Raw genomic sequence first — 25,596 nt, forward strand, 5'->3', positions numbered from 1 at the left:
CTTGTAAAATTAATGGATAAGGTTAAAACTGCACTTAACCTCAAAATTGAACAAAACTACTATTGGACTGATTCTACCATAGTACCAGCTTGGCTTCCAGGAGAGCCCGCATCTTGGAAAACGTTTGTTGGTAACCGAGTGTCTGAGATACAACAACTTTCATCTGTAGAACAATGGAACCATGTGACGTCACAGGACAATCCAGTTGACATCACTTCGAGAGGGATTGAACCACATCTTCTTCAAGACCATCTGTTATGGTGGGCGGGACCATCCTGGCTCTACCAGCCACCGTCGACCTGGCCTGTCAGCGACATGAAGAAAACTTCCGAACTCACTGATGTACCAGAGCAACGGAAACCAGCTGTTTGCTTACTTGTTGTCAGTCATTTCCTTGAAGATTTCGTCCAACGCTTTTCTTCTTGGTCACGGCTGGTGAGAGTCATGGCCTTCATACTGAGATACATGAACAACCTCAGGCTTGCTGCTTCAAGGAGACAGGTGGGAAGTCTGACTGTAGTAGAACTTCAAGAGGCATCGCACAGGATCATTCGTACTGCCCAAGAACGAGAATATGGCAAGGAGCTTCAAGATCTGCTACTTGGCAGACCGATCGCAAAGGACAGCAAGTTGAAGTCTCTTCACCCCTTTGTAGATGCAAACCAGATGCTTAGGGTGGGTGGCAGATTGGAACAATCTCAAGCTCCGTACAGCCAGAAACATCCCATCATCCGACCACCTAATCATCATGTGACCAGGTTGTTAGTAATGTGTGAGCACATGCGATTTCTGCATGCTGGACCCCAACTTTTGCTTGCAACCATTAGACAACGATATTGGATACCTAATGGTAAGTCTGTCATTAGGCACATTACACACAAGTGTCTCCCTTGCTACAAGTTGAAGGCAAGTACATCAACTCAACTCATGGGCCAGCTCCCACACCACAGGGTAGAACCCAATAGACCATTTTTGAACTGCGGAGTTGACTATGGGGGTCCACTTTACATTAAGCAAGGGACTCGTAAGAGCAAAACAAAGCTAAAATGTTATAATTGCTCTATTCATCTGCATGGCTACCAAGGCGATCCATCTTGAACTTGTCTCTGACCTGTCTACTGATGCGTTCCTAGCTGCTCTGCGTAGATTTACATCGCGTCGGGGTATCTGCCAGAATATCTACAGCGACAATGGAAGTACCTTCCTGGGAGCAAGAAACGAGCTACGGGAACTTCACACCCTTTTCAGATCTCAAGTACATCAGAGGAAGGTGGATGACTTCGCATCTCAATGTGGAATCCAGTGGCATTTTATTCCACCGCATGCCCCTCATTTTGGTGGGCTGTGGGAGGCTGGCATAAAGTCTACTAAGTCCCATTTGAAGAAGGTTGCAGGAAATCTTGTACTGACTTTTGAAGAAATGTCCACGTTGTTAGTCCAGATTGAGGCATGCCTGAATTCGAGACCAATAACCAAATTGTCTGATAATCCTGATGACTATTCATTCCTGACTCCCTGTCACTTCCTGATTGGAGAACCTCTCACAACCATCCCAGAGCCAGATTTACTTACAGTTCCAGGTTCTCGTCCGTCCAGGTGACAACTACTTCAGCGTTGCAGACAGTACTTCTGGAAGCGATGGTCAAGGGACTATCTGTGTCAACTCCAGCAGCGGACTAAGTGGTCAGCAGGAAGGGTCAACCTTCAACCCGGAACTCTGGTTCTTCTCAAGAAAGACAACTTGCCACCTCTCGTGTGGCAGACAGGGATCGTGGTAGATACGCACGCAGGTACTGATGGCTTGGTGCGAGTTGCCACTATTTGCACTCCCAAGGGGACCTTCAACCGCCCAGTTGCAAAACTTTGTGTCGTCCCAGAAGAGGTTGAAACTATATAGTGAAAAAGTGTAATTAGTGAAAAGGTGTAATCTTTTATGTGCTAAAACTTTGGTTTTTTCATTTGACTTTTTCAGTGTGAGTGCTAATTTTTATTGTTCTTAATAATATTTATGTTTGTAATTTATATATAAATTAGGTGGGCGGCATGTTGAACGCCATTTGTTTTCTTTCGTCAGAGGTCAGCACAATCAGACTGCTACAGCCCCAGTGGAAGGGGGACAGAGTCACGCGCCTCACCGGCGTCAGCGAGTTCCGAGACTTGGACGAGCATGGGTAACGGTATTGTGTTTGTGCGCTACAACAAGGACAACGGCGTCCTAATGTATATTTTGTACAGTGTAAATAGTTTTGTGAATAAATGAAGTATGTAATGTACATTATGTTGGCCTTCCCTTTGCACTTAATGAAGTACATTTCGTGGACTGTGGGAAGAGCTAGGCCTTGTTCAACACGAGTAAGCAACTCGAAAACGAGACCGAACACCTCTAAGGTGTCATAGAATGCTTCTACTTCATCATCATCCTTATCAGCAGTTGGTGCATGGACCTGAATAACATTCATGATCCGATGTGATTTTTGTAACCTCAGCAACATTACTCTATCACTAAGTGGTATAAAATCTATAACTGAATTTGTGACCATTGATGAAATAAGCACAGCAACTCCATATCTGTGATTGGTGTCAGTTCCTCCCGAGAAGTACATATATCCTTCCTTCGTGTTCTGAATTCCTGATCCAGTCCATCTTACTTCACTCAGTCCAAGGATGTCTGCCCCAGGGGCTCTAAATTTTGGAGCGTGGGTTGGCGACCACGGGGCCCTTAGCTGAGTCCTGGCATTGCTTCCACTTACTTGTGCCAGGCTCCTCCCTTTCATCTATCCTATCCGACCTCCCTTGGTCAACTCTTGTTCTTTTCCGACCCCGACGCTATTAGGTTTCCGAGGGCTAGGGAGTCTTTCATTTTCACGCCCTTCGTGGCCCTTGTCTTCCTCTGGCCGATATCTTCATTTTTCGAAGTGTCGGATCCCTTCCATGTTTCCCTCTGATTAGTGTTATATAGAGGATGGTTGCCTAGTTGTACTTCCTCTTAAAACAATAATCACCACCACCACCACCAACGATGTCTACTTTCAATCGACATCTTTCTGCTTCCACATTTGTTAGTTTTCCACTCATATACAAACTGCGTACATTCCAAGTAGCAACCCGTAATTTCTTGTCATAGATTTTGAATTTTCTAGCACTGTCAAGTACACGATCTTTCACAACTATGTTCGCAGCATTCCCCCCCCCCCGAGATCCGATTGGGGGAATTGAAACTCTGGATATTAATTTCCGAGCCATGTTATGTGAATTTATAGGGATGTCCTTCAGGACCTTTAATGCAGTGGTTTCCCATTGCCTTTTGCATTCTACTGCCGTTGACCAACACTTGGTTCCTCTGCCTTTAGGGGCAATTTCTTGCCCCTTGGACGATAGAGTGCCCAGACCTACACCCGCTCATCCACTCTCAAGGAGACTGTTGGCATCTGGTGTAGGGGATCTCCTTATACCGGGAGATATTCGGTCCCCTTTTAGTCGCCTTTTACAACAAGCAGAGGTTACCGTGGGTGAATTCTAACCCGCAGACCACACCTTCCAAAAATGAACTGTAGAGTAGACACTATCAATAAAATATTCTACAATATGAATTTGGATTAGTAGTATCACTTTATAAGAGATGACAATTTAAATTCTTTTAAGTTATGTTTAACTGGATAGAAGAGATGTAACTTTATATCTCTTCAGCAATCCTCAGTATTATCTGAAATACAACACTCTATTACGTGACATAAATTTTTGGCGATGAAATACCTAGCATCCTTCGGAATACGGCGTAGCATATGTACATTATTCTTACACGAAGCTGGCTCCTCATAAAAAAGGAATATCTGATGTCGTTATCATACCATCTCCTTTAATAGGCTTATGAGGATGATTTTGAGTTCAATGAATACAAAGACCTTGCGTACCTTTAACGAATTTATCGCAGAAAGGACAGTTTTATTAATTTGCACGATGGACACAACCACGAGTCAGCAGCACTAGTAAGAATTTAAACTTCCACATCAGAGATGCCAGTGTAAACTCTGTGAATCCTCAAATGACATATCTCACAGAGAAGTAATTCAATGAATTTAACGTTACCTTATTTCCCACACAGATGTCAGGCAGTTGTTCGTTATCTTCTGTCTGACACGCACAATAACAAAGAATAACTTAAAGGTTGGAAATACTGGAAATACACGACGCATGAATACTAACACAACATGGCTTCCGTTCCTTAGTTGGTGTAAAGGACATCTAGGTGGTGTTTAACTAATATAGTATACTTTTCGAAAAGGTCAAGGAGAAATTTTACAATCAACGTCAAACAAGAAACTAGAACAAGATGACTCCCGTCTTGTTCATAACTAAACTTAAGAATTTAGTCGAAACATTATCATAAAAAAACTCAGCCACGGAAGACAACACTATCACGTATGCAAAACACACTAACAAACTTTGCAGTCAGTCAATGAACCCCAAATAAAGCACAATTTGGTTGATTTCAATACAGAAATTGCTTGTCTGAAAACAGTGGTCAAATCCACAGCCTCCTGGATAAGGGATGTTTAGGAGTGTGGAAATCTCGCGTACAGACTTCTTACGCAAGTGACACCCAATCACCTGACCACGTTCGAAGTCCGTGAGTTCCGCGGAGCACCCCATTCTGCTCTCTCCCGATGTCTAATGACTACTGAGGTCGCTGCTATGGAGTACCTGGCAGTAGGTGGCAGCACAATGCACCTAAGATGAAAAACGCATGTTCTTGGGGGTGTCTGGATACTTTTGATCACATAGTGTTATTAAGTACTAATAGTCTAAAAGTGAGTAGATTCTGTTGATAGTATGGTCTATGTTTTGGTGCTGTTGAATTATAGAATATTTCAAAATGTTGGCATATATATGTCATTGGATTAAGATTTGGCACTTTGGTATTAAAAGTTTTTCATTAGAGTTCTAATATGAAGGCCATCCAGAAAGTGGTACCCGTTTGCGCAATAAAGACACAGGAGTGAATATTAACCAATGTACACATTTTTATTGGAAAGAGCATACTTTACACTACTTCTCCATATAATCTTCAAGTAAATTTAGGCATTTGTCATAACGTGAGACGAGTTTTTGCATTCCAGCGTCATAGTCCTCTGCCGCCAGAGTATTGAGATACGTAGTCACGGTTTGTTTAAGTTCTTCATCGCTGTCAAATCTTTTTCCCGCCAGAAAATCTTTAAGCTTCGTAAAGAGATGAGAATCCGTAGGGGCCAAGTCCGGGCTATACGGGGGATGGTCGAAGGTTTCCCACTTGAATTGCTGCAAAAGTTGTTGTGTTATTGCAGCTGCATGAGGCCTGGCATTGTCATGAAGGAGAATGACGCCTGTAGACAATAGGCCTCACCGTCGATTTTGTATTGCCCGCCATAATTTCTTTAATGTTTCACAATACGCATTAGCATTATTGTGTCTCCACGTGCCATAAAATCAATGAGCAGTACACCTCGGCGATCCCAGAAAACGGTTGCCATGAGTTTCCTGGTGGACAGAACTGTCTTGAATTTTTTTGGTTTGGTTGCTGAATGAGCATGATGCCTCTCCATTGACTGTCGTTTACTCTCAGGTGATGCATAACAAACCCATGTTTTGTCCCCAGTAATGATGCGAGTCAGGAAAGAGTCTCCTTCATTGGAATAACGTCCCAGAAACATCAGTGCTGCAGCCATACGCTTGGTTTTGTGCTCCTCTGTAAGCATGCGAGGAACCCTCCTTGCACAGATTTTTGAATAATGCAGATGGTCTTTGACAATTTCATGAACAATTGTTCGAGACACATTAGGAAAATGTTCACAGAGTTCATCAATTGTGACACGCTGTCGTTCCTCACGCATTCGTCTACTGCGCTCAGCAGTTGGTCTGTAATGACAGATCATCTCCCTGATCGTTCCTCGTCGTGTGTATTCCCCCTCCCCAGGTTGAAGTTGCGACACCAGTGCCGAACAGATGACTTGTCCAACACATTGTCTCCATACACCTCCGTTAATTGGTGGTGAATATCACAAGGTCAAACATTTTGTGTATTAAGAAATTTAATCACAGCCCTCACCCAATTTGTTTAAACATTTTAAACGATCACAGACACAACATAGGCAATGCTAGCGTCACGCAACCTCGCACAGAGCAGGCAGACAAGCCACTGATGCGGTCTGACCTTGCCCGGTGGCTACCCGAGTTGTCAGCGCTTCATGCGGCGCTAACGTGTACTACTTTCCAGATGGCCCTCGTAGTAAAATGGCTTTGCTGATATTGAAGTGAGGAGAATGATTCATGCGCTTTATGTAGACGAATTAACCATATCATTGAATAAACTTCCAGTAGAATTCTGGGAAACTGAATGCAAGCACTGCGCATGGTGGTTGAATAATTGTGAGAAGATTGAAGTCTCCATTCATTGCGGAGCAATTGCACCTGTGAAGCATAGTTGATAGTGTATATATCATATGTAATTTCAGTTCAAAATGGACCAACCAGAATTAAATTTATAACCCTTAAGTATTAACTTGAAAGTGATAGGAGTATAGAAAACGTGAAATTTGCTGTGGCTGTTCCTGAGTATCTTTTAAGATATTCATTCATTCTGAAGAGTATCATTCTGTTGGAGTGCCTCTGTACAAACAATGTTTTGGGTCTCACTGCCTGACATATATACTGTATATATAAAAATAAAAAGAATTAAATGGCATGATTCGAGAGCAAGCAACGTGCAATTGGCCATGCAAGAAACATAATGAATTTTCAAAGCTCTACCCCAGCTGTACAGAGTATTTGGTCTTGCAACTTATTTATGGACATGTCAAAGCAGACACTTATAGGGAACTGAAGTTGCATAAATTAGAAGGGATAACTGCTAGCAATTAGGACGACTACATGAAATTCACTGCTTCCAGTACGTGTTAGAATATCGGCATCAGTGATATTCCTGCAAAACGTTCTTACTCTGAGGCAAGTACCGTTTCACAATTTTGGTGCGTTTAAATTCCTCTAAGTGTATTATTGGCACTGCTGTTTTTAATGTAATTGCATGTGCCGGCAGGTCATGAACAGGAATAGAGCTGAGGAACTCAATTGGCTAATGAACCACATCATCATTTTTCTTTCTTTGCTGGAAATTTTCACCATAATTTTTCCATTTATTTCTGTAACCGTACCGAAATAGCTTGCTCACAAAGCCCCTTATTGAGAGCACCATTGATGTTGTTAATGCTTTGGGAAATACTATCATTTAAGGTATTCTGAGACTGAACAGTGTTAGCCAATGATGCAGAAATGTTAATATTATCACCATAGCCCTGTAGTGTTCTACTTCCACTTTTCAATGGCATCTTACTGGTTTCCTCTTCTCCACGACTGCCAAATTGCATGCATGTCAGTTGTGAGAAAGAATCTCTCAATTAAAGGCCATCAGTAATGTTCGATGCTTGGCTCGAGATGCTTGAGAGGAATGCAGGAAATTGTCACAAGAAAGTGTTAATAGCTTAAAATGTCTGAGAGGTGACAGGTTCACTACTACTACATATTAGTATAATATTCAGATATTTGTTGTGTCTGTGCAACTTGTATGAACTTAAAATTGAGTCAGACGTGCGTACCTCAAGCGCCTTGCTCTTGTCCCCTCTTCTTTCACGTATCTCTTTTTTGTTCTCTCCAGGTCACATTCAGTCTGCTGCTTCACAGCTTGTTAACTGTTGTCCCTCCTGCATGGATATAATTTAGAAAATTTGATTTACTTTTGATTTTTGATGTTAGATATGAGCTTGTTGTTCATAATACACCATCTGATACTTTTCTATGATTTATTTTAAGATTTCCAGCATACTGTTGAAGCTGAAGCAAAATTAATTGTCCTTTTGAAATTATCTTTACTATCATATTAAATGTATTTTGTAATTTGCAGGTAACTTTAGCTGTGAAACAGTATCGTACTCCTCATAGAATTATTCTGTCTGGCTCGCCTATGCAGAATAACCTGAAAGAGCTGTGGTCATTGTTTGATTTCATCTTCCCTGGCAAGTTAGGCACATTGCCTGTGTTCCTGGCTCAGCTAGCTATACCTATAACTGAAGGAGGCTATGCAAATGCCTCACAAGTACAGGTTAGTATGCTCAGTGGTAATATTTTGGGCTCAATTGCAGTTGTCTGGTATGATTTATGGAAAGTTAACCCAATCTTTGTTACTACTGTAGTAACAAATACAAGGTGAACAAACCCCAATGTTCATTCTAAGGTTTTATACCTGTATTCATAGAATACTGAAACAAAAGAATAGCTCATGTATAATAAGGAGTGGATTGACTAATATGTTTGTGCATCTGTTGTTTTCTGATGGCATGTTTTTTTAATGATATTTTGTGTTTATTGTGTTGGGTGGTGCCTGTGTACAGTCACAATTAGTTTCTTGCAATGAGTCTCGGATTAATCACAGAACAACAAGTTTACATTCTGTAAAATTGGTGGAAGCACAGTAAGAGCATCATTGATTGGTATCTTCAGATGTTACAAGACTTGAATGGATTGACTGTCATGGCACAACAGAATGGCCACCCAGGTAATGCGACCTGACACCATGTGATTTTTTTCTGTGTGGTATCCTGAAAAATTATGTTTTTGCTCAGAAACCACAGAATCTGTAACAGTTGATGCAGATGATCAAACAGTTATTTGTGAAAACCAATAAAAGTTATGAAATATGTCTGCCATCTGTAAATCAGTGCCTAACCGTTGTCGGTAGTGTATCGGGAAACAGGGTCTCTATTTTGAACAATGTCTGTAAAGGAATGTGTGATCAAATATACATTAAATGTAAGGAACTGTTGGGAAAAGCAGCTTTCCTCCCACCCTGTAAATACTAGGGTTATTTTAATGATAGAGACCTACATGGGCCAAATGTTTTTACCCAGCCGGAAGGTATGGGTTGTCTAATCTTAAGCTCTTTCGCATTAGATTAGTGTACAGAGTGTCATAAAACCCCTTTGCCGAATTTCAGGAATGGATTTCTCATACAGAGAAACTAGCAGTTACCTGCGGGTTTGCTTGCGTGGATTTCGTAATTTGTTAAAAGTAATCATTCCTTGGTACTGTACTGAGTCATTATCTGAAAATCGCTAAGGTATGAAAACTCACTGAAAAATTGAGTTTCATTTACCCCAGTAACTCTTTGCAAACCACGTTTGTGGTATTGCCTTTGGGGGCTAAGATGATCGTGCGACATAGATCTGTACATGTGAGAAACAATCTTCTCTCTCAAGTCGAAAAAAATGTTTATTTTCAAAAGAGTTTCCAGTCTGTAACATCTTCAGTTTCTGAGATATAAGTATCCTCAAGAACAGAGTTCAACTCCTTTACTTCTTTTCAACCCACCCACAATGGATTTTCCGAAACCAAAGAATATGTGTTTCTTTATTTGGAATCTTCTTTCAAATACAAATTTTCATGTCTGTAACATCTTCAGTTTTGAGCTGTAAGTATTCTCATAAAAACAAACCAACTCCTTTTTCACCCCTCCCCCCCTTAAGTTGATTACCCCCCCCCCCCCCCCCCTCCTCAAAATGTGTTGCTTTATTTTTAAGTAGATTCCAAATACCAATTTTCATGGATGTAACCTTCAGTTCTTGAGATGTAGGTATCCCCCGTTTAAAAATAAAAAGCTATTTGTTTGGGGCGTCGACCTAGAAAGATCTTTTTCCCCTACTTGCACGATATGTGAGGAACCTGTGTGTATTTTGTTAATGGCAGAAGTGTAAAGTGTTAAATGTGAGGAAAGAAACGTTAAGGACGACACAAACACCCAGTCCTCAGGCCAGGGATATTAATAATTTACAATTAAAAACCCCTGACCCGGCTGGGAATGGAACCTGGGGCCGCCGCGTGACAGGCGGACACGTTGCCCCCTACACCGTTGGGCCGGACTAAGTATCCCCATGAACAGAATTCAATTCTTCCACTTCCTTTCACCCTGCCTCCTTAAGCAAATTTTCCAAAAACAAAGAATACGTGTTTCTTTACTTATAAAAGAGCTTCAAACATCAATTATCAGAACTGTAATATCTTCAGTTTTTTGAGATATATGTATCCTCATATAAAAGAATTCAACTCCGTTTTCAACCCCCTATTTGATCCCTCCACCGAAAATGCGTATTTCTTTATTTTTAAAGGAGATTCCAAATACCAACTTTCACATCTATAACATCTATATTTTTTGAGATATAAGTACCCTCATACAAAGAATTCAACTAAGTTTTGAATTCATTCAAACCCCCCTCCCGCAAGTGTTTTTTCCAAAAACACAAGATTACATGTTCCTTTACTTTGAAAGAAGATTCCAATTTTCATGCCTGTAACGTCTTCAGTTTTTGAGATACAAGTATCCACATAAAATAATTCAGCGCCCTTTTTACTCCTCTTCCCCAAGTTGATTTCCCCCCCAAAATGTGTGTTCGTTTATTTTTTAAAGGAGGTTCAAAATATCAATTTTCACTTCTGTAATATCTTCAGTTTTTAATATATAAGGTCTATCACCATTAAAAAATTTAATTTTTTCATTTCCTTTTATCCTCCCCCTTAAAGGATATTTCAAAGAAACTAAAAAATGTGTTTATTTATAAAGGAGCTTGCAAGTGCTGATTATCATGACTGTTACATTTTCAGTTTTTGAGATATATGTATCCTCATAAAAATAATTCAACTCCTTTATCACCCTCTTCCCCAGTTGCATTTTGTTTGTTTATTTTTACAGGAGATTCCAAATACCAATTTTTATGTCTGTAACATCTCCAGTTTTTTTTAGATTTTTGTATCCTCATACAAATAATTCAACTAATTTTTCAGTTCTTTCATCCCCCTTAAGTGGATTTTCCAAAAACAAAAGAATACATGTTTCTTTATTTTTAAAGGAAATTCCAAATAATAATTTTCATGTCTGAGATATAAATATCCTCATACAAAGAATTCAACTCATTTTTCAAATCTTTCACCGCCTCCCCGTTAAGTGGATTTTCCTAAAACAAAGAAATACATTTTTCTTTATTTTTAAAGGAGACTCCAATTAACAGTTTTCACCTTTGTAACATCTTCAGTTTTTGAGATACAGTGGAACCTCGATTCTCCGGTTTTGGAGGGACCACGAAAACAAAAAACAAAAACGTACTACACGGGAAAACGGAAAATGCGGGAACAAATGAACCATCAACAATTTGGCTAAACATTACAAAAATGACATTTGTATACTTATAATCTTACAAACGCCCCTAAACCAAACCAAACTACAGCCCCAATGGGCCTTCTGCCTACCAAGATCCGCCCTCGTTCCGAAGGCCTGCAGATTACGAGGTGACGCACGGTCAGTGTGACGAATTCTCTCGGCCGTTATTCCTAGCTCTCTAGACCGGAGTCGCCATATCACCATTAAATAGCTCCTCAATTAAAGGTACTCATAGAGTGAGTGAACCTGGAACCAGGCCTCATATCCAGGTAAAAATGCCTGGTCTAGTCGATAACGAACCCGGGTCCTCCGGGTGAGAGGCAGGCGTGATAGACTGCGGGGCTGGCTTCAAACATTAATTACCGATACGCGACTTAAAAATCTCTAAACTTTACGTTCAGTTTTACCGGGGAAACTTAGTCAGTTTCCTCCGAAAACTTCGTCAAATTCCTTTGAAAACTTCTTTCAGTTCAGCAACTTTGATCAGCCACACTCTTCGAAAAATCTAATACCCGTAGTGCCAAGCCAAACAACAATCGACCACAAGTAGTTATTAATTCTCTAATCTAATAAAATAAAGCATATTAGATACAAAAGCGCCCAACATGATGGCAAAATCCTTTTCTTTTTTAATCTTCCATTGTAAATTGGTCACTGGTCAGTTTTTGGAAATCTTGTACTGCGTAAATTAGGCCTACATTGACTTTTAAAGGTTATGTTGAACTCGAGAATATGGTTTTGAATGTAAGCATCGATCCTCAAGTTCACGGATGTATTATATTCAATTCTGCCCATCACTAATTACAATCAAATTGGAAAGAGAAAAAATATCATTAACACTACCAAAATTACGATTATTTGCAACCTTGAGCTCAAGAAGTAAGTATAAATAACCACCTAATCGATACTTTATTAATGCCTCAGGCAAAATTGAATAAAATTAAAACTTACAGGACATGTTTCGACCACTTAGTGGTCCTCTTCAGCTGTATAAATAAAGAACTGAAAAGAAAAACATTGACAATAAGCACAAATAAAAGTTCTTTGGAGACTCCTTTGATAAAAATGGTGGTCGTCAGAATAGGTCATCTTGCCTTTCGTTCTTGTTTGGAAAAGATGTTTATTCTGCGCTGTCTAGAGGGTCTGTCTTTGAGCGCGACCTGGTGAAGTAACGATGTGATACAGTTTGACAGTTCATGGAAAGCTCTGGAGAGAAGGGAAGTAGAGTTTCATCGTCATCTAAAATAACATGTGAGGGAGGAGGGAGATTGGGCTGTGCTTCTGCGATGTCGTGTTTGATTATATCTCTTGTTCATCTAGTCTGTTTCATGTCTACCCATTCTAAGTATTTGCTAATATTCTCATATAAGATGTTTTTATGCTCGTTGTTTTCGTTGAGATTCTCTTCACCGTTTTCCAATTTATCAAGAACGATGTGGATGAGAATATTAGCAAATACTTAGAATGGGTAGACATGAAACAGACTAGACGAACAAGAGATATAATCAAACACGACATCGCAGAAGCACAGCCCAATCTCCCTCCTCCCTCACATGTTATTTTAGATGACGATGAAACTCTACTTCCCTTCTCTCCAGAGCTTTCCATGAACTGTCAAACTGTATCACATCGTTACTTCACCAGGTCGCGCTCAAAGACAGACCCTCTAGACAGCGCAGAATAAACATCTTTTCCAAACAAGAACGAAAGGCAAGATGACCTATTCTGACGACCACCATTTTTATCAAAGGAGTCTCCAAAGAACTTTTATTTGTGCTTATTGTCAATGTTTTTCTTTTCAGTTCTTTATTTATACAGCTGAAGAGGACCACTAAGTGGTCGAAACATGTCCTGTAAGTTTTAATTTTATTCAATTTTGCCTGAGGCATTAATAAAGTATCGATTAGGTGGTTATTTATACTTACTTCTTGATTAAACATCGATACGGTCATGAAATGGACAACTTGTAATACCTTGAGCTCAGCTGGAAAGCGTGCTCGCTGTAATAATTCAGTACGAGTGTGAAATAATACAAAGTTTTTAAATGTAACGTGCGCCGGTTTTCTATAACATTTTAACACAAAAACGTGAAATTCCCAGTCTTAAACTAGGACGAAAACAGTAATAGGCAGTCCCAAAACCTCACATGGCTTTATGTAGGACGCAACCTCTATTCTGGTCTCGATAACATAATCGTATACGATAATATTAAAATGCTAAATTTGTGTTACTTAACAAGGAGCAGTTTCGATTCCTGCCTGAAAGCCCAGTGACAATACAGTGCCCTGAGGCAAATGCCGAAAACATGTTGGGCGATACACTCGAAAAAAGTAAAAAAGAAACATCTAACTCTGGACATAATGTAGACGTTTTGCAAGTACGAATATTTGACAAAACTAGTTCCGTCTTCAAATAGAGCTGCCGAAATGCGCTCTGTCTCCTTCCAATTGTTGTGGGCACTCTCTGCTTTATGATTTCCAAGGATTCTCTGAACAATACCACCCGAATGCGATGCTAAGATGATCTCTTATGCAAGTTCACCGCCGATCGCTTTTCCAGTACAGTACTTCCTCAAATTACCGCAATGATGGAACGTCAACATTAAATCCGTAAGTATGCCATAGCCGTCCTTTCGTAAGATACACTTTCATGTAAAACAACGCATGATCGAGGATTTAGCGTTGATGGGACTGAAATTTCTGGACGGTGGATCCGGGAAATCGTTTCTTCGAGGAACGGATAATGCAGGATTTTTACAATGTGATTTAATTAGAATGCTTGCGGGACCATGTAATTTGAACGAATAATACGGGAAAACGTAGTTTCCGGGAACGTATAATCGAGGTTCTACTGTATCACTATTCTAATAAAAGGAATTCAACCTACTTTTCAGTCCTCTTTTTGAAAACAAAAAGAATACATGTCTCTTTATTTTAAAAGATTAAAAATACCATGTCTGTAACATGTCGAGTTTATGAGATGTTCTGTAGATATGCTCATTTTAAAAATTTATGCCCTTCTTCAGTTCCTCTTAAGTGGAATTTCCAAAAATATATTATCTATGTTTCTTTATGTTTACAGGGGATTCCAAATACCAATTTTCATGTCTGTAACAATTCATGTTTCTGAGATATACTGTAGGTATAGTTCTTTTTTTAAATTCAGCCCCTTTGTCACTCCTGTTCACCCCCATTAATTGGATTTTCCGAAAACAAATAAATACATGTTTATTTTTAAAGGAGATTCCAAGTGCCAATTTTCATGTTTGTAACATCTTCAGTTTTTGAGATATAAGTATCCTCATAAATGGTATTCAACCCCTTTTTCACCTTTTTTCAGCTCCCTTGAGGGGATTTTCCAAAAAAAAAAGAATACGTGTTTCTTTATTATTAAAGGAGATAGCAAATATCAGTTTTTACGTCTGTAAACTTTTAAGTTTTTGAGATATAGATATGCTCATTTAAACAATCCATCCCTCTTTTCATCCCGTTACAGACAGAATGTGAGTACCTATGTAGACTCTAATATAAATGTATCCCCAGAATTTCATTTCTTTATGTTCAGTAGTTTTGGCTTGGCGATGATGAATCAGTCAGTCAGTCAGGACATGTTATTTTATACATATATATTATGACAATGCGAGTCTAGACATTGTATTCATATACAGAGGTAATACAGAAATGCATAATTAATGAGTTATCAGACTTTATTTGTAGTGCACTCCATCACATCTTACTGTTACATATTTGTTACCATGTGTTACGAATGATGTTGAACTGAGTACATCTTTAACATCCACTGGAACACACTGTTGATATATGTCATGAAATGTTCAAAATGTCCACATGTCTCTGCTTGTCTTCCCATCAAATTCTCAACAAGCTTAAAAATGGATGGCGTCTTGCGTACTCTCTGATAGGCAGCCAAAATAATATCCGCATCCTCACTTCCTTCATCCGCACCCGCATCCGTGAATGGTTATCCGCATCCGCAAAGTGGATATCCGCAGATAATTTAAATATTTAACTACAGTATATTGCAACCAAGGTATTGAAACGGATAGATCTGTTAACATAATACAATAGGCCTGACCAGAGCCCCTACTGTCACAGGTTTATGAGGGATTTTCTCCTGCGACAACTATCGACGTATTGACCTTTGTTCCTTCCATCCATTAATTATGGGCAGGAGCTGACTGGCTCAGTTAGGCTTAGGTCAGATTTACGGCTTTATGGTTTCAAGGCTCTTTATATATATCGCTATTCTCCCATACCAATGTCAAGGGTTGCCTAACCACAAGCAAAAACAAGAGTATACCTGAGTGAAAATCAATAAACGTCATTATTTAGAAATTAACAAATTTATCCGCACTGCCATACAGTTTGTATCCGCCAAGACACTAACTTGCACGGATGCGGATATCCGCGTAATATCCGCATCCATGCAGGGCTCTAGTTATAGTCATGATATAGGGTTTTGGGCTTATGCTGTGTCAAGAAAATAAGGTGAAATTCTTAATGTTTCGCAGAGAACTATGCTCTGCGTCATCAGAAGAATATCTCGACTGTCCTCGAGAAAGGCTTCTAAAAGCATGAGCTTTGAATTTATATGTTACCCAATAGAAGTGGAAATGGTACGTTCATTCGTCATCAGATAGCTCCTCGGACGCGGTACAGCGTTAGCGTTTAAAATGGAAGTTGACTGAACCGTCAGAATCAGTCTGAGAGGGTCACATAACATAACAGGCATACGCACATATGGAGGTCTGACATTGACACAAGTCAGGAATGAAAAATCTGGCGATGAGGAACGTACGAATTTGGAAAACACCGAAATGAAATAACAATAGTGAAGGGAACTACCTACATAAATCCTTAATGGGTGACAACCAGGTATTACTTAATTGATAGCCAGTGTCCCTGTTGAAATTGTTAGGATTTCTACATATTTCCACAGCTTCCCGTATAATCCTGGACCTGTAGTGTCTTGTGTGAGTAAGAGCTCGAGTGTCTTGGAACATGACATCATGACCCGACGTGCTCAGCTATTGCTGATTTGTCTGATATTTTAAATTTTGAAGATTTTAATTCAATACAAACTTTATATTGCATTGCAGTTTCTGCAAAGTATCTTCATAGCACTGCCCATTGATTGTGGTTCCAAGCTAGAGGAAGTCAAAAGCTAAAGGTTTCCACCTATTCAGTACTGTTTGTTGTAACCGTAAAAAAGTTACATATATTTGTTGAAACTAGTTTTGGTCTTACCAGCGACCATCATCCGTCAAAATCAAAGTAAAGGCAATAATAAATAAATAAAATAAATAAAATAAATATATATATCAGCTGAGCTGAGTTCTAGAAGATTCTTCAAGTGCTGCTGAGCAGAGTCCTAGAAGATTCCTCTAGTGTTGATATTTTGGTGTTTTACCTTTTCCTCTGTGAGGTGCAGTCTTCCAATTGGAGGAAAGCTGAGAGCGTGCACAGGACATGTGTTTGTGATGAGTATGTTTAAAATCTTTACTTGTCTTGAATTTCATGCTTGCTTCATTTATTTATTTATTCTTTCTTTCTTTCTTTTTTTCTTTCTTTCACTTCAGTTTTGACTGGTAAGCCCAAAACTAGTTTCAACAAAAATATGTAATTTTTTTAAGGTTACAACAAACAGCATTGAATAGGTGGAAACCTTTAGCTTTTGTTTTACACTATATTGCTCTTGAAATATGAAATTTATTACCTATGATAGAGGAAGTCGACAAGCAGAGGACCCCTGTAGTCAAAGAAGGAGGTCATCATGAGTTTAGTGGAACTTGTGTGAACAGCTTTGGATTTCTTTGGTGGGGGAGAATTGCGATGTTTCCATTGTTGATTTTTCTGTTTGTTCTTGGGCTGGAAATGGTGGCACCACGTTTCATCCCCTGTGATGATACGGGACAGAAACGCATACTCTTCCTCGTGGTACCGCAGCAGATGACTCAGACATGACGCCATTTTGTCAATTTTTAGTCCCTCCGTCAGTTGATGCGGAACCCACTGCATGCAAATTTTGCAGAAATGAAAATGGTCTTCGATCATGGCATGCACGGAGCCATGGCTAACGCCCACCCAAACATGAATTTCTTCCTCTGTGATGCGTAGCTTTACCTGGATAAGGCCATCAGTCCACCCTATCACGTCAGGAGTAATGGCTCGATGAGCCTGTCCTGGGCGCATATTGTCTTGCAGTGATGTGCACCCTTCTTGGAACCTCCTGTGTTATTCATGCACACTCGTTATGGACATGCATTGTTCGCCATACACAGCAGACATGCAGCGATGAGTTTCGCGTACTCCAGCATCCTTAGCCACCAGAAATTGAACCATGCTTCTGTGCTCTTCTTTGCTGGCCTCCATTTCTACAACTGGACAAACACATTAGACCAGTCTGCGCACCAACAAAGATATAACCGAACAACTGCATGCACCTGTGAGCTGTTGCTATCAGGTTAGGATAATAGTGAAGAGAGATTAAGTCAGTCTTTTGATAATGAATGAATTATATATTTTTGTTTGTTTTATCTGAAGTTAAATGTCAGAGAGAAATGGGGAAATAAGAAAGGAACGCATATTCTAGGATGAACACAATGGCAGATCAGTGTGGGAAGAGGAAGAAATATAAATAGGAGATGAGGACAAACATGGAAACACAAAAGAACAAGGACAATCTCCACATCTTCATACACTGCTGTCTTGAATACTAAATTGTTTTACACTTTATTTTTTCCTACGCTACACATCAGTTGTTACATCCACCTTCTCAACATAATCTCCTTGTAACTGTATGCACTTTGGCCATTGATGTGTCAGTCTCTCCAGACCTTCCTGAAACCATTCTTTCGGAGTGCTGCATACCCATGCCTTGACAGCTGTGTCCAGTTCTACAAAATCCGCAAAACCGCGACCACGCAGAGGTTTCTTCATGTTCCCGAACAGGTGATAATCACTTGGTGCCAAGTTGGGAGAATATGGTGGATGTGGTAGCACCGTGAATCCATTTGATCAATGGTAGCGGTGGTCTCTTGGCTAGTGTGAGGCCGGGCAAATTCATGTTGTAGAAGCACACCTTTAGCCCATTTTCCTGGCTGCTTAGTTTGAATGGCACAACGTAAGCACGTAAGGGTTGCCACATATGCTGCACTGTTAATCGTGACCCCATATTTCAGCCAGTCAATGAGAATGATGCCCTTTGTGTCCCAGAACACTGTCGCCATTTGCTTGCCAACTGATGGCACTGTTCGACATTTCTTTGGCAGTGGACTGCCCCTATTCTTCTAATGCATCAAATGTTGTTTCTTTTGTGGCTCATTGTAATGGAGCCATGTCTCATCACCAGTCACAGGCCTAGCAATGAAGTCGGCTGGATCTTGATCATGGTGTTGCAAAAGTTCTCGGCACATGTCCATGTCTGCTTGTCGTCTGCAGACAAGAGTCTAGGCACCCACGTGGATGACACCTTCCCCAACTGTAAGTGGCCATGCACAATCCGCTGCAGGGTGTTTTGGCTAATTCCCGCGGCTGCCTCCATTTCCGTAAATGTGATGCATTTGTTTCCTTGGATGGCCTGTCCGACCCGGGCAATGTTGGCTGGTGTTGACACTGTTACATTCCTTCCAGAACTGGTTCCCTTGTCCACTGATGTGTGCCCAGTTTTCCAACCTTCCACCCAGTTTAAAGTGTTTTCCGTGATGGCGCATGTTCTCCACAGACTGCCACCAAGCGCCGATGAATTTCTGCAGTGGTCACGCCTTCTTTCCATAGTCATATAGCGTTGTCCCTGATGATTGCTTTCCATGTTGTCTGCTCCTACTCTGACAGTGTTGTTATGAAATGGCTGTGATGAGTGCATTCGTTGGCCCCTGTGCATGTGCTGCTACCAAATGGTGGAACAAGGCACCACCTTCAAAAGTGAAATGTGAACAGTACTGGACGTGCAAAAAATAAACTGTAAAACAATATAGTACGCCCCACATAGATAGGCCCTCTCCTCATCAATCCCAATTCTTGTACATTCATCTCTTCCCAGCACCCGACAAGCTCGTTTCTGCTTCTCAGCTTCATCAGGAGGATAGGCATCAGCACTCGTTGACGGGCCATCTTGACAGAACTTTAGTCTTGATGTGGGAAGAGTGTAGACACTACTTTGCTTGTTCCTTTTCTATACTTATTTTATCTGAAGTTAATGTGTTTTTTACATTGATATCAACAGCCAATGGATCCCAACCAAGTGCCTGGGCATTAGGACACAAGCATATTTATAGCAAATTACTTGGATTTGATGTTGATCTAAAGATTCAAATTAAGGAAAGCAATAAATATTGAAAAATATGCATGTTGTATAGTTTATTGAAATGAAAGTTACAGTGTATTGGCTGGTGGATTTAATTGTTTAACTTTATTAAGAACTCCATGGTACTATAGCCCTGATGAACCTTCCCCTAATAAGCGACTGCTTTCTTGACTCTCTAGACCAGGGCTGCTATCTCACAGTCACATAGCTCCTTAATTGTTCTCACTTAGGCTGAGTGGACCTCTAACTAACCCACAGATCTAGGTTAAAAAAATAAAAATAAATAAAAACTGACCTGGCTGCAACACGAGCCAGGGACTTCCTGGTAAGAGGCAGACTGGCTACCCCTTGATTACAGGACTGGCTAACTTTGAATCGGTGAATATGGATTAATGAGAACTTTTTCTTGTTCTATCATTGGATTATGTGAATTGGTTAAAAAATTAATGTACTTCTGTGTAGATAAATTAGTTGAGAATTACCTAATCCTATGAAAATGTTGGAAAACTTACTTTACATTAGTGGATAAGTAGCTTGGTTTTAACATTGGTATGGCAGATGGTAGTGAATTTTTATAAACTATTTTACAGGTGGCCACTGCTTATCGATGTGCCATGGTGCTCCGTGACACCATCGCTCCTTATCTTCTACGTCGTGTGAAGTCAGATGTTCAGTCACATGTCAATCTGCCTCCCAAGAATGAACAAGTGCTGTTTTGTGGTCTGACTGAGGAGCAGCGCAGATTCTACAAAGCTTACTTGGATTCAGGAGAGGTTGAACGTATACTTGCGGGAACAACACGGATATTTTTAGGACTCATGAATCTTCGTAAGATTTGCAATCATCCGGACCTGTTTTCTGGAGGACCTAAATTGTTTCGAGGGGTAAGAATTTAGCACTTTGAAGTTCTTCTTCATTCTTACTTCTCCTCCATGCTGTTTCCTCCAGTACTAGGCCCCAAATCTTCCTCATAATGTGTCTTTCAAAATTAAGTCGTTTTTCTTCTTCTCTCATTGTCAACCCCCAGATTTCCAATCCATATGTTACTAATGGGCATGTCATGATATTGTAGATTCTCATCTTTGTATTTGCTAAGACTGATTATGAGTTAAGTTTTAATGGCATCAGACATTTTTCCTGTAAGTATGGGGCACCTAAAATTGTATGGATAAGGGGGAAACTGCTTGAATAATTTGCTGATATCTATAGAAACAGAATGGCAGATGTTAGAACAGTAAATTCTTTTTCTAAAATAATATACAGTTCATAAACATAATTTCATTTTTAATGTTATGAGTCTTATTTCTACAACCCAAAACGACATGCTACCAGTGGCGTGGCGGCGAGGGAATTTCGTGGATGCTACCAGTTCGAAACTGGTACAGTCGAGGAGAGGATGAAGTTTTGAGCGTTCTGCCAACATTTTACGAGGGGGAATCTTTTCTCTAAATCCAATGTGTAGAATTATATGAAGAGTAATAAAATTATAATAATAGTAATAATTAAATGTGATTATTTGTCTTTTGGAAGCTGTGCGCATAATATATGCTCAGCCACGGTGATTCTGAATACCATCATCATCATCATCATCATCATCATCATCATCATCATCATCATCATCATCATTTTTTCATTTCCCCTTGTCCAGCACCTGCCAGGTCTGGATTTTGTTGGCACTTCTCCACCGTTGCTTCTCCTTCCACCACTCTTCTTCAGTAATTGTATTCCAGTACAGTCTTCTTTGTCTTATACTGTCCTTGACAGAGTCCTTCTATGTTGCTCCGGGCCTCCCTCTTACCCTCTTTCCTTCTATCTTAGCTTCCAACACTTGTTTTGGTATCCTTCCCTCCTCCATCCTCATAACGTGCCCAAACCATCTCAGTTTATTCTTTCCCATCCCATCACTGAGTTTTCTACCCCCTATCTCTTTTCTGACCTCAACATTCCTTACTCTGTCTCTCCTCGTCTTTCCTACCATACTCCTCAGGAATTTCATCTCACTGGCCTGAATTTTACTCTTGTTTCTTTTTGTCAAAGTCCAAGTCTCTGATGCATACGTTAATATAGGGGTATAGTACATCTTGTACATTATCGCTTTACATTTCATAGGAATTTCTGTGTTCCGCACCAAGTTCCTTACATTCTGGTAGAATGTATTTCCTGCTTGTACCCTCCTGCTCATCTCCATATCCATCCTAGCATCTAGCATTATTTCATTTCCCAAATATTTGAAGTATTCAACAACCTCAAGGTTTTGTCCCCTGATACTAAAGATTCCTTTTCCTTATCTTTCTCCTTTTGTCATCACCACTGTTTTGCTCTTCTCCACACTGATTTTCATACCATATTTCTCAATATTGTCGTTTAAAGCCTGTATTTGAATTTGCACTTCCATATTGTTGACTCTCCAGATCACTGTGTCATCCTCAAACAACATTATTTTCATATCCCCTCCATATTTTGCCTTTGTTTCTTGTAGAATTTGATTCATAACCATTACAACGTAAGTGGAGACAATACTCTTCTCTGTCTTAGTCGTCCAGTTTGATTTCTAAACCAATCTGTTCTCCCCACTGGGGTCTGGACACAACTGAAACACTTCTTATACATTGTTTTCACTTGTTCCCTTGATTGCCTTGCACATCATTTTCTTTCCAGGGTTTCCCACACCTTTTCTCTATCGTATGCCTTCTCTAGATCAAGGAATATGTAACCCCTTTATGGGGGTATATATATATATATTTATTCATAAATCCAGCCAAGGGAAATCCAAAGTATCGATGACACCGAGTGCTTTCAAACGGTAGGGAATAAAGTTACGCAATGAGAAAAATGCCAAGTTGAGGCCGTGGTAAACAGGGTTCTCCAAATAAACATTGCAGAATAAACACAGATAGCGCAGTGGAAACTATGCTAGATAATATTAAAAAAAAAACTAAAAGGAAATGGCAGGAGAAATAAGGGACATGACAGGTGAAAATAGATGAGAAACCAAGATAAAATTTGGAAATATACATATATTAGAAGAATTAATCAAGGTCTTACAATATTAGAAGAATAGAAGTCTGTACAAATACGGAATTTTCTCAACCACAAGTAATACAAATTGTTACATCAAGAGTAAAATATCGAAGAAAATGAAAGCAAATAAGAGAATGGGCCAGGAGAGGAAAGGGATGGACAAGAAAGGGATGAATACAGTTTAAAGAAAAATGTTGAACAACGAGAATAAGAAAAGAATGTTCGCAGTTACCAGATTGAAGTATACCAACATGAAGTCACTAAGCAAAGTCTAATGTCATATGAAAGTTGCCACCTCTACAATTATCACCCGAATCGACACAAACAAACGTTGTCATACTGGCGTAAGTCACGGTATACTATAATGAAACAGTCTCAAAGTCTACCAAAACATAAATGGAGAAGCACTAATTAACCACAAGAGTGTATAGGAGTCGCAGAGTTGCGGATATACCACACGCACATTTGGAAAGCAAATAGTCACTGGATAGTCAATAGAGACATAGAAATTGAAAATCCAAGCAAAATCTCGGCCTGGAAATGCACTGCTCCCAGTTAGAATTTGCAAAGAAAATAGCTCCAAATGCAACACAGCATTATTTACAATAAGGACATTTTTAGTTTGTCATACCTCATCTTGAACCAAGTAGTTCTGCCCAAAAAAAAATGGAGAGTCCAGGGCACATGTCGCTAAAGACGGAGATGACGTTAAAGGTTCTTCCCTCCACACAGGCCAAAGTCCATCTCAACACATTCAGAGGAAGGCCGGGAATTTATAGTGTGGAATAATGAGAGATATGTCTGGAATATTCCAGAAGTTAGTGGAGCATGCGTGACAAAGCGGGCGATGTCACATGACGTCAGGCAGCGAAAAGGAGGTTAGTTTATCGTCGGTCGTAAAGGTGGATAGAGCAAAGTTCGTGCAAGGTATGATGTGTGCAAATCCACCTAAGTATGCAAGTTCCAGTTGAAGAGAAAATGCGGTGTGTATCCAGATGAAGGTAAGTCCATATTAATTGTAGAAAAAGGTTATGTGCGTGGCGAGTTTGATAACAGTAGTTGCCGGTGAAGTGAAGAGTCCGTTACATCATCCGCCGGGCACCAGAAAAAAAAAAAATCCAAAAGGATTTTTTTTTTGTAGTTGTTGAAGCAGCTGGAGTTAAATGAAGACGGCTGGTGGAAGACGAGAAGCGGAAGATACAGTTGAATGGCGACGGCGAGGCGGCCCCAGGAACAGCAATGGAGGGCCCTTCCATGAGCTGGAGCGGGGGTCGATAGCAGCCGCCACGGTATATCAAAGAGAGAAAATACTGCAAAACAAAACAAGAGGCGGCAGAAAAATGTCCAAACACAATAAACATGCCTAAATAGAGAATAGAAAATACAAAAAGGTAGAGGAGGAAAGGAAACAAGAAAAGGGCTAACGCGTTAGCAAAGGGAAAGGGTAAGGAGAAAAGGGTAGTGATAAATTAACATAGAAATATAAATATAAATATCACAAATGACAAGAAGATTTAAAAAATTTAAGAACAATTACAAAAGAGAAAAATAAAATGGTTGGGAAGTTGTATGTACACTCCCATTACAACCTGTGCCAATTGGCTGGGAGGGAGACTGGAGAAACCTGTGTGGAGGGAGAAAAAAAAAAAAAAAAAAAAGGAAATTCCATAAAGGGAAAAAAAAGAATGGAGGGATGAGGCAGACAAACAAAGAAAAGAAAGGAACCAAAAAAAAAAAAAAAAATAAATAACACTGGGAGCAATAGACATTTCCAGACCAGATGGAGAAAAGAGAGAGAGAAAGAAAAAGAAAAAAAAATCAGTAAGAAGAGGAGGTAATAACAAGAAAAGGAAAACACAGAGCAAAAGAAAAGAAGATCAAGATATGAAAGTTTTTAAGAATGAAAGCGCTTGAGCTGATTTAGATGAAGTTTTTTAGTATCAAACAAATCGGTAGTGGATTGCAAATATACAGTGACAGGAGTAGGGAAAGACAAAATACGGTATGGTCCAAGCCATCGAGGAGCAAGTTTGGCAGAAGTGGCATTAATTGCCGAGCTGTGTGGATGATTAGCAACGAGGACTAAATCACCAATTTTAAAAGTGGATGGCTTATGACGAGCATTATAAGCTTTTTTGTGGACCTGTTGAGCTTTTAACAATTGATCAAAGGCGTCTTTCCAGAGTGATGAAGAGGATGGCTGATCAGAAGATTCAAGGAGGTTGTGCAGATCCCAGGTTAGGGAAAGAGGAGTTTGGAGATCACGACCAAGAAAGAGCTTAGCCGGAGTTTGAGCAGTAGAACTATTGATACTAGAATTAAAGGCTAACGCCAAAGAAGAAAGATGAGAATCCCAGTCTTTCTGGAAAGAACGATGAAATATAGATAAAGCAACTTTGAGATTACGGTGATACCTTTCCACGGTGTTGGACTGAGGGTGGTAGGGAGAAGTCAAGATACGTTTGATATCCAGTTGAAAGCACATATTAAAAAAAACACTTGAAGTAAAAATAGAAGCATTATCAGAAACGATATTAGCAGGCAAACCGGTAATAGGAAAGATTTGTTCAGTGAGTAAATTAATGATGATCTTAGTAGAAAATTTCCGTAAGGGTCGAAGGACTAGAAATTTTGAGAAGGCATCCAACAAGGTAAAAATGTACAAGTTGCCACGAGAAGAACGAACTATGGGTCCAACTAGATCAATGAAAAAGGTTTGGGCAGGATGAGTGGGTGGAAGGGCAGAATGAAGACCAGCAGACTTTATGTTTAAAGGTTTAGATGTTTGACACAATTCACAAGTTTGAACAAAATTGCGAATAGATTTGCGCATTTGAGGCCAAAAGAAAAGAGAGGCTATACGGTTGTACGTTTTAGTGATGCCTAGATGCCCGCCCACAGGGGAGGAATGATAATATTGTAAAATCATGGGTTGAAGAGCCTGTGGAAGCACCACTTTAGGAGAAGCTTTCTTAGTGGGTTTGTAAACCAAAAGATCTTTAAAAATAGTAAAGGGACCC

The 25,596-nt window shown here is 39.9% G+C and overlaps 1 protein-coding gene across 1 annotated transcript in view; it reads left to right on the plus strand.

Annotated features, from left to right (window-relative positions):
- LOC136876136 (DNA excision repair protein ERCC-6) overlaps positions 1-25,596 on the plus strand; it is a 194,830-nt gene that overhangs the window by 89,408 nt on the left and 79,826 nt on the right. The window contains exons 12-13 of the mRNA XM_067149837.2: positions 7,931-8,128; positions 20,146-20,439. Of these exons, the coding sequence (XP_067005938.2) occupies positions 7,931-8,128; positions 20,146-20,439 (492 nt within the window). The remainder of the gene's footprint in view (positions 1-7,930; positions 8,129-20,145; positions 20,440-25,596) is intronic.

This window comes from Anabrus simplex, chromosome 6 (genome assembly GCF_040414725.1).
Source record: "Anabrus simplex isolate iqAnaSimp1 chromosome 6, ASM4041472v1, whole genome shotgun sequence".
Taxonomy (NCBI): Eukaryota; Metazoa; Arthropoda; class Insecta; order Orthoptera; family Tettigoniidae; genus Anabrus; species Anabrus simplex.